This window comes from Aethalodelphis obliquidens, unplaced genomic scaffold (genome assembly GCF_003676395.1).
Source record: "Aethalodelphis obliquidens isolate GAN/ISIS:26980383/991018 unplaced genomic scaffold, ASM367639v1 scaffold86, whole genome shotgun sequence".
Taxonomy (NCBI): Eukaryota; Metazoa; Chordata; class Mammalia; order Artiodactyla; family Delphinidae; genus Aethalodelphis; species Aethalodelphis obliquidens.
Genome location: NW_020838030.1, coordinates 4,020,443 through 4,030,805, shown reverse-complemented (window position 1 = coordinate 4,030,805; position 10,363 = coordinate 4,020,443). Strand labels below are relative to the sequence as shown.

At 47.0% G+C, this 10,363-nt stretch overlaps 1 protein-coding gene across 1 annotated transcript in view; it reads left to right on the top strand.

Annotated features, from left to right (window-relative positions):
• Positions 1-452: 452 nt before the first annotated feature.
• SLC6A11 (solute carrier family 6 member 11) overlaps positions 453-10,363 on the top strand; it is a 121,626-nt gene continuing 111,715 nt past the window's right edge. Inside the window, exons 1-4 of the mRNA XM_027093850.1 lie at positions 453-773; positions 3,682-3,816; positions 3,932-4,072; positions 7,580-7,670. Coding sequence (XP_026949651.1) covers positions 518-773; positions 3,682-3,816; positions 3,932-4,072; positions 7,580-7,670 — 623 coding nt within the window. The 5' untranslated portion in view covers positions 453-517. The remainder of the gene's footprint in view (positions 774-3,681; positions 3,817-3,931; positions 4,073-7,579; positions 7,671-10,363) is intronic.

Here is a 10,363-nt window from a genome sequence, read left to right as displayed (position 1 = left end):
GTGCTTGGTGTGTACGTTAAAGTCGGAGAAGCCTGTTCTACAGCCACTTCTCTTATTAGAGGTGAGAAACTGAGGCCCAGGAGGTTGGAGGTTACAGAGTGGTGGAACTTCAGGGCTTGGTGCCTGGAGCCCAGCCTAGGCCTGAACGGACCCTTCCACTCTTAAGAGGCCATGTGGGTAGGACATGAGAAGGAAGGGGTAGCGCGACAAGGTGCTCGGCGCGCGCAAAGTGCTCGGCGCGCGCAAAGTGCTCGGCGCGCGCGGTGCGGCGCGCGCAAGGTGCTCATGGGGCTCCCGGGCCCGGCCTAGCCGGGCTGAGGCGACGCGGGCGCCGGGCGGGCCGGGCCGCCGGGCCGCCGGGCCGCCGCGCGGCGTCCCCGTCCCTGCGCTGGCCCGGCCCGGCCCCTCAGCTCCACCCCCTGCCTCCCCCTCCCGCCTGCTCGCGCCTCCTGAAAAGCCAGCCCGCCCGGGGCGGCGGCGCAGAGCCGGCCCGGCGCACGAGGCAGCCAGCGCGGCCATGACGGCGGAGAAGGCGCTGCCTCTGGGCAACGGGAAGGCTGCCGAGGAGGCGCGGGAGTCTGAGGCGCTGGGTAGCGGCGGCGGCAGCGGGGGCGCGGCGTCCGCCCGCGACCCGCGCGACAAGCGCGACAAGGCAGTCCACGAGCGCGGCCACTGGAATAACAAGGTGGAGTTCGTGCTGAGCGTGGCAGGGGAAATCATCGGGCTGGGCAACGTGTGGCGCTTCCCTTACCTGTGCTACAAGAACGGCGGAGGTGAGGCGACGCGCGGCCCTGAGGAGAATGCGTTGGGGGAAGCCAGCCCTGTGGGGGCGGGGAGCTAGGGGTGAGCGCGAGACCCCTCCCGCGCCTGCGTGTAGGGGGCCCCTCGCGGAGAACGCCGGCCCGGCCCACCTGGCGAGCGAGCTTACCCCTGAGCAAGGCCGCTGTCCCAGTGCGCATGCGCGCCTCGCACCTGCGTGTACCACCTGCTAGCACGCGGGGACTTGTCCGCCAGGTGTGTTCTGTCCCAGAGTGAGGTGCAGACCGAGACGAGGAGCCCTTCATGTTTGGGGCAGGAGACAGACCCTTTGAGCCTCAGCTTTCCTGACTGGAAACCTGCATGAAGGAAAGGGGCTCATAATCTGAGTAGGCTCGGGTTTTGAGCGCTTGTTGAAACGCCAGCCTCCGTACTAAACTTTACTTACACCGTCTCATTTCATCCTACAGTCATCTTTGTAGGTAGTGCTATACCCGTTTTGCAGATGAGGAAACTAAGGGCCAGAGAACTCACTTAATAAGGGGTAAAGATGGGATTCTGACACCAAAGGCCTGGTTTTAAAGTGGGATTGGATGACAACAGGGAGAACTTTTAGGTGAGGCATTGCTGTTTGATTCCCTGCCTTTCATTTGCCCGTAGGGCCTTTTCTAGGGCCTATTTTCAGGACTGTCTGGTGGGAAAATGGGCAGCAAACAGTTTCTTTTACTGGTCTCAGTCACTCATGACAAATAGCAACAATAATAATTGGATGTTTAGAAGATGCTTAAAGCTTGCAGGGGTCAGGGAAAGGAAGGTGATGAGAGGGTTGTTTCTAGAGACAACGTGTCCGACTCAGTTTGGTGGAGATGCAGCAGTGAGTCCTCAAATCTCCCAGCCCAAGGAAGGGGCTCCAGGCTTTAGGAGCCCCCGACCTGTCATATCAGCAGGACAGCTGGGAGTTCCGTGGCAGAGGACTTTGTGAAACCTTGAGTGGCACAGTTTCTGCAAGGAGAAGGCTGTGTCTATGTTTTCCTCTCTCTATTTGCTGTGTCCCTCCAGCAGATCCCCAGACCCCAGTGAAGGTGGCTCAGAGGTTGGCAGGGACCACACTGTTAGGCTTCGTGGAGCAGGACTTCCTGTGCGGGCAGCTGCAGGGAGAGTGAAAAGGGTACTGCTTGGCCAGGGCCCTTTCTTTGGAGACATTCATCCTGAAGGCACAGCCTGCTCCAAGCCTGCCCTGCACTGGTAATGAAGTGGCCGCCAGTGTTGGTGGCTTGGCAAGGGGGAGAGGTGGAGCAGACCCAGAGACCCCGAACGTGCCCTGTGCCCTCATCTGGGAATCCGCCTCTCTTTGCATATTCAGCCTGTGTAAGCTGCCATGTCCGCTTAGATGCCTGTGGAAACCCTTTGGGATAGTCCCAGGCAAGAGCTGTTTTAACATCTTTTTTCTTTTTCTTTTTTAAATACGGGAAATTCTTATGCCAAAACAACAACAAAAAATGCATTCCTAAAATCAGAAAATAGTGTAAGTTGCGTTAATTACAAACTCTGCCTCAGATGAAAAAAAAGGTTGTAGTAAGTCAAGTTTAAAAATGAGTCATTTTCTTTTTACTCTAATGAGACAAGAGTCTCCGTTGGGTGCACAGATATCCTGGTTTAATTGAGCTAGTTATCCAAAGGATTACTAGCTTTGTGAACAGAGAGGCCACAAGGCTTTCAGAAAGTGTCATCTGTTAGGTTCTAGAGGATTCACAGGTAAATTACAGCATATTCGGGAAACTTCTGTGGCTTGTTTTAATCAGATTTATATTCAGCAAACAGACCCTCGTATCTTCTTTTACACACTTTTTGCCTTCTAATATAGTTGGGGTATCTGCTTATCAACTGTTTACCTTTTTAAAAAAATCTACACAGCTCTACTCATAAATTGCAACAATAGTTTAGTATTTCTTTCCCAAGGTGAAACTTTGTAAAAATAGAAAACTAAGACCTTTTCAAAACCTGGTAAATATTGTCCTATTATCAGGATTGATCAAAATCGTTGCTTTCAATCCTGTGGTTAAAGGGACTCATTTAGCAAAAAGCAATTTCAGTGAAAGCCTTCATTTGTGAGATCAGATGGTGGGGAATAGCGTGTGTTTTCATGCTTTGTTATTAGACGAGAGAGAGAATGAGGGATTTGGGAAAATCCCTTTCTTCTTGTAATGGCTCATGTTCACCTCAGTTATTTAATTTGTTTCACAGAAAGGCTCAGGCAGTGGGTATTGTGTTTCAAGATGGGAGCACTAAAGCTTACGGTGGTCTTTTCTCAGATTGACTCAAAGCCAGCCTCTCTGGACGGATTCTTGCTACGAACTGCTTATAACTCAGCTTCATACCTGGGGCTCATGTACAAGGGCCTGTTACTGCTCATTGTATATCTCCTTGAGAATGCCTTTCTTTATGAAGACTTTTTGCAGGTCACTTCCCAAGTAAGAAGAAGAGGTCCCCCTCCCCTGGCCTGTTGAGGTTACTTTAGAATATAAAAGAAGGATGTAGCGTTCAGGGAGGGAATGAATTTGACCTGCGCTGGAGGGTAGAATGCGTAAATAAAAGAATCAAGCATATAACACAATTTCTTCTACATTATCATCTTAGCTGCACAACAGTTCTGTGAGATAAGTGGTGCCGATATTAAGTATTAAAGCCCTATTTTACAGTTGAGGAAGTTGAGGCTGGGAGATGTGACATAAACTTGTTCAAGGGAGTAGGCAGCAGAGAGCACAAACCCAGGCTCACATTTTCTGACTCTGGTCCTCATAGCAGGAACTTGAACTCAAGCTCAGAGCACATGAGGTATTGCCTCTGGTAGGTGCTTATTAAAGGGCTGAACGTGAAGTGGTAGAGGCGATTTTAACCTCATTCGCTTACTTTGCATCCTTGCAGGGGCATTCCTGATTCCCTATGTGGTGTTTTTTATATGCTGTGGGATTCCTGTTTTTTTCCTGGAAACAGCTCTGGGACAATTTACGAGTGAAGGTGGCATTACGTGTTGGAGGAAAGTGTGCCCTTTATTTGAAGGTAAGTGTTGAGTTAATAACAAAGTAAAAGGGTTCCTGGGTGATGTCCGGTTGTGAAGGGCAGCTTTTAACAAGGCGGAGAGAGACCAATCACTGGCTTTCCTTCGTTCTTTCAGGCATTGGCTATGCAACGCAGGTGATTGAGGCCCATCTAAACGTGTACTACATCATCATCCTGGCGTGGGCCATTTTCTACCTGAGCAACTGCTTCACCACCGAGCTCCCCTGGGCCACCTGTGGGCACAAATGGAACACAGGTATGGCCTCCAGGGAGGGTCTCTCTGATGGTCCTGCTGGGGGACCTGGGATTGGTGGTATGTCATGTCTCTTGCCATGAGTCCAGATTCCAATGAAAGTGTACCTGTTCTGTACACTCTTCAGCTCTGAACCTGAGCTGAGTACTGGCCCAGGGATTGGCACAGGGAGAAGAACTGTGATGCTCTTTCCTTGCTTTGCCAAATACAGAGACTGGACCCTTCCTGCACAGAGTAGGGATGCAGGGAAGAAGTACTAAACTGAGGTTCGGGGGGTTGGGCTGCAATTGCAGCCCTGCCTCTGAGTGTCAGATTTTCCTCTGTAAAATGAAGGGGTTAGACTAGATCAAGGGTTGCAGACAGGGGGCCTGTCAGCCAGTTAGGCTTTAGATCAGTGACCAGCAAATTTCAAAAATGTATTTGGTTGTCAAAATTGAAAAATCAGAAGGCTTGACATGAAAATCCAGATTTTTCAGCTTCTCTTGAAAAATTAAAAAGATCTGGCCAAACCAGAGCCGCATTCCCACATTCTTACTTGGCAGCAATGGCTGCAGCTGAGAACCGTCTGTTGCCTTTGCTTGAAGCTTCTGTCCTCAAGCTGGCCACAGTCCCCACCCAGCTCACATTGCTCATTTACTCTACCTGTCCTACCCAGGTAGATACTTGAATTCACCACCCTCCTCCTGCCTTGAATGGGTAACTTTTTACATTACTTTGGATTCTAATATACTGTTTACTTTTCAATTTGTCATCCTGTCAGGATTGAATCTTACAATCTAGGGAAGGCAAATACTTCTCAACCCCTGTCTTTGGAGGCTGTGCTCAGTGCAGACATCACTAGTCGATTGTAGAATGCTTTCCTTTTGAGTCTAGTCTTGGCCTCAGAACTCTGCTCAGTAGTCTAGGCAGCCACCACCTTTTGACTGGAATCAACACACATGCTTTAACCTGTTTGCCATTTGTGTTGTAACCTGTGGTTAGGTTGTCAATGGAAGTGGCCAGTCATCCTGAAAGCTGAGACACAGTAAGACTGGGTAGGATGTTGGTCACCAGCAGAAGGAACAGTGGGCATTAGACCAAGAAAACGCTGTGAAGTAGCTTCTATCCCTGCATGACTTTGCCTTGCTTCCCCCACCCACCACATTTTGTGGGGTCTTGTTTATCAAACTAAAATTCAAGGACATATTCTTGGAGGGCTGTGAGTCCTCCATGATAATTTAATTGTGCAGCTTTATTTTGAGGATATTCTAAAAATATGTGCATGTTCTGGATCATCTGCACAGCCACCTTATAAATGAGGACGGCTGGGGGATCTCAGTGCCTGACTTTGTCCGTGTTTACAATTTAAGATGCATTCTTGGTGAACAGGATGATGGTGGCCAAGGGAAAAAGAGCAGAGAGATTTAATTCATAAATGGTCATTGATGCTAAGTCCAGCCAAGAATGCAACAAACTGTAGGAACAAAGGTTTTGCAATTTTGTGACCGGAGAAAAATGGTGGTAGAATTGATTCTCAAATAGTGCATGGAAAAATACGCAAGCTTGGGCTTCCCTGGTGGCGCAGTGGTTGAGAGTCCGCCTGCCGGTGCAGGGGACACGGGTTCATGCCCCGGTCCGGGAAGATCCCACATGCCACGGAGCAGCTGGGCCCATGAGCCATGGCCGCTGAGCCTGTGCGTCCGAAGCCTGTGCTCCGCAACGGGAGAGGCCACAACAGTGAGAGGCCTGCGTACCGCAAAAAGAAAAAAAATACGCAAGCTTAATTCCATAGACCCTGCCTCCTACCTGTCAGTTCTGTTTTTCTGTTGGGAAATCGATTTAATGTCACAAGATGGCATTATCATACACATCCGTTTTATGCTATCAATTTGAATTGTGTTGGTTCCATAGTATAGTTGGTATTTAACTTGTAAGTTCTGGTTTTATAGGTGTTTGAATACTATAATCACAGACTTTATAATTCATTACTTATTTGTAAAAGATTAAATGTCATTTTAATAAAAAATACCATGTCAACCTTGGGTGTCTGAGACATTTTTTTACTCTAGAAAAAAATATTTGAGAAACAATGTTTTAGAGAATCTGATCAAAGCTAAGTGCTCCTCTCCAGAAAAAGGCACAAGTGTACATTCAGGCATTTTGCCTATAATATTAGGTTCCCAGACTTCTCTTAGGACTGTCTGTGGACCCCACAGACCATCTCCTTTCCTAACATGGTTAGCACTTGCCCAGAGAAGTGGGAAGGGGGCAGACACTTGGGGAACTTTTCCCCAGTGGGCTGCAAAGCTTTCTTCCACCGATTGCATTCCCTTTTCTCCGAGGGCGCGTGAACACTTGTGTGAAACATCACATATAGGAAGGCTTCCTGTTCTGGAGATTATAGATGGAGTTGGAGGGCTCGTGCACACATGAGGAGAGCGAAGGGCCAGAGTGAGGCTGAACACGGGCTCCGTGCTGGCCACTGTGCTGGGTGCATGGGCTTTGAAGCGCATGGGTGCAGGAGGCCCTGTCCTCTGGGAGCTCATAGTCTGGTGACTGAGGTAGCTCTGTGAACAAGGAGGTGCAGGAAGGAAACCCAGATCCCATGCTGGCAGACAGAACCAGGCAATAACCATGGCAAAGGAGGTGGAGCCTTGGCTGGAGTTGATTCCGTTTTCTTCCCCTAACTGGCTGGTGACTTGTGAGGGGGGAATGGGTGTGGGTGGGGTCCCTTGACTACTTCTGAACCCTGATTCCTCCTCTTCAGAATAAAGGGCATGGAGAAGGAGGTTCCTTGGAGGACCTTTAAATTCTAACTTTCTTAGAATTCAGGAGATAGAGATCACGGAAGGCTTCTTGGAGGAGAGGTTAACGGGCTGACCTGGGCCTTAGAGGATGAACACTCAGATGTTTTTAACTTGAGATTCAAATCTCTCTTGGTCATCAAGTTTCATGAAATGAGAAGAGATATTCAATAAGTCCTTTCCTGGATTGAGGGAATGATGAAGGAATTAGGGATTCTTTACACATTTGGATGTTATTTCATCCAGTCATCAGGTCTTTGTGAGGCAGCTGTGACATTAGCCTCTTCTTCCCTGAAGAAAAACTGAGTCTCACCTGCATTACTGGCCCAGGGACACCATGGCTGACGCCCCCCTTTAGCCCCCTTGTTCCTGCCGGGGCCACTGAGCAGAACAGGTAAATGCTATGGACAAGCCTTAGGCAGGGAAGTGGAAAAGGTGAAAGATTCAAGAACCAGGCCAGAGGAAAGAATTGGAAAGGCCATATTCGTGGGAATAGGAGAGAGGAGGTACCCTGCCCCCAAACTTCTCCTCCTGTTTGAATCGAGCCAAGCCTCCCTCTTAAACTGTTTGTAAGTGATTGATTTTCCCCACAGTGCTCTCTGAGCCATGTTTACCCGGAGCGGCTGGGTGAAACCGCTGGGTTGCACCATCGGCCCTGAAGGTTTTCCAAGCTCCAGCCCTCACGGAGGGTAATTTTCCTGTGTTTCTTGTCTTGTTTCCACTGTAGAGAACTGCGTGGAGTTCCAGAAACTGAACGCAACCAACCACAGCCATGTGTCCCTACAGAATGCCACCTCTCCCGTCATGGAGTTTTGGGAGTAAGTGGAAACATCTTGTCTCCTTTAGCCCCGGGGGGTGCTCTGTCCTGGTGCTGCTCAGTTAACGTTGCCCCCACCCTTGGAAAAAGCCTGACCCTGCCTCCAGCCTTGTACTTCCTGGCTTCTATGGGCATCTGGCTGCTTTGGAAGCCAGAATGGAGATCTTGAGAGGTTTCCCAAAGGGGCAGCTGAGAGAAATGCTTTCTTGTTCTTTGATGACATGTCAGCATGCCTACTTACTGGGACAAGAAGTGCTTGGTAAAATGATGGGCAGTTTAAAAATTCATTTTTAACAAAAGATAAGATTTGGCACGTTTACAATAAACTAAGTCAAGAATATATTTAGCCTTGAAAGCAGAAGTCTCCGGGGGGGCAGGTTAGCTTTCTCTCAGTAGCAGCAATGTCATGCGGAAAGGAAGTACATCAACATTAACGGGTAGAGGTTGTAAAGAGGCAGGTTTTCAACGTACTTAGGAAGAGCTTTAGCCTCACAGAGTTGTCTGCAAGTACTTCCGAAGGTTGTAAGCCCTTGTTCCTGGAAGAGTTTGACCAGTGTAGGCCTGCTGATGGTTGTTGGGAAGGTGCCTGAATCCACAGACGTTATAGGCAGTAGTCGTGTGGGTGGGCATTTTCCCAGAGACGGGCATTTTTCATCAGTATTCCAAAGAGGTCTGTGGCCCTGGAGTTACGAGAGCTGCCACGCACGGTTGTATAAGTTGTTCACTGCACACCCCTAGAGGGCATGATTTACATTGTGAATGTGCAGAATTGTGCAGTGCCCCAGGAATTGAAGAGCAGTTTCCTCTGTGGGCTGAAGGGTGGCTAAAGGCTTTCTGAGGCTTTTTAATCTGGAAAGGTCTGGCTTCATTGAAGACCCTCCCCTACTTTAATGATAGTGTAGAGGGACAGTGGTTTTAGGAGTGATTTTTATTCTATTCCCAGATACCATTCTTCTCCTTCCCTCTCTAGAGGTCATTATGCTGAATTTAGATTTATCATTCTATAAAATGAATGTAAAGAACATGAGTTTATAATTATAAATATAACTTATTTATATAAATATTGATATAAATAAAATACTTCCCTCTGTACATACATGTGCCTATATACATATTATATTCATATTATGTATATCTCCCAAGTAATGGCTAAGTCTTCCTTGAATGTTTTAAAATTTTATATTAATGGTATCCATTACTCACTCTTTCTTATAGCTTTGTTTCTTTGCTCAATATTGGTTTTGAGATGGTCTCCATATTGATACATGTAGCTTCGGTTCATTCATTCTGTTCCTGCTGTATAGTATTTCCATATATAAAGAGTCTACATTGTGTTTACCTGGCTCCTCTTGATGGGCATTTAGACTGTCTCGCGTTTCCCAGTATGATTAAGCTGAGTGAATGTCTTGTTTGTGCTTCTCTGCACAAATCGAGTTTTCTAGGCCATATACCTAACAGTGGAATTACTGGGAGGTAGGGTTCATGCATTGTCACTTTTATCAGATTATGTCAAATTGCTTTTTAAAGGAATTGTGCTAATTTACTCTCCAAATAAGAGTAGAACGAGAATTTCTACTTCTCCCCATTCTAGACCTAGGCACTTGTTCTGGTCAGAGTTTTTAAGTTCTGCCAGTGTAATGGATATGAAATTGTATCCCACTGTTTTAAATTTGCATTTCTCTAATTACTTTATGAGGTTGAACATCTTTTCATGGTTTTTTTGCTCCATTTGGGTTTCCTCATCCATTAACTTTCTGCTCATATCCTTTTCTCTTTTCTCATAGGTAGGAGTTCTTGATACATTGTAGGTATTAGTACTCATGCTGCAAATAGCTTTTCTTAGTGTGTGGCTTTTCTTTCTTGTTTATGTATGGCATAAATTGTATTGAATTCAAATTTGCCAATAGTTTTCTATTTGGTTTGCACACTTGGTGTCTTATTTAAGATATAGTTCCCTACCCCAAAGTTGTAAAAAAAATTTTTTTTCTGGGTTTTCTTTTTTTGGGGGGGTGGTGTTCTTTTAAGGGTTTTAAAGTTTTGTTTTTTCACATTCAGGAATATAATCTACCTGGAATTTTCTTTTTGCATATGGTACAAGGTGGGAATCCAGCCACATATATATATGTATTTGCTGAATTGTTCATCCTATCCCTACTGATTTGTAATGCCATCTTCCATATAAAGTTTTCCTACAAGCACATGTCTGTTTAGGGGCTCTCTGTTCTGCTCATCTCTTTTGCTAACTGTGTGTCAATACTATACCTATAGTTTAATTTTAAGCCTTGACCTCATAAGGCAAGTCCCTCACTTTGCTCTTTCCAAAATTGTTCTGGTCTTCGAAATGAATTTTAGAATCAGCTTGTCGAGTTAAAAAACAATAATAACAGAACAACTCTGTGGGGATTTTGGTTGGGAGAATATTGAACTTATAGGTTAATTTGAGGAAAACTGACATCTTTGTGATTCAGCCTCTCTGTCCATGAACATGGTATAGCCCTCCATTTATTTAGGTCTTTTTTTTTTTTTTTTCTTTTTTTGCCGTATGCGGGCCTCTCACTGCTGTGGCCTCTCCCATTGCGGAGCACAGGCTCTGGACGCGCAGGCTCAGCGGCCATGGCTCACGGGCCCAGCCGCTCCATGGCATGTGGGATCCTCCCGGACCGGGGCACGAACCTGTGTCCCCTGCATCGGCAA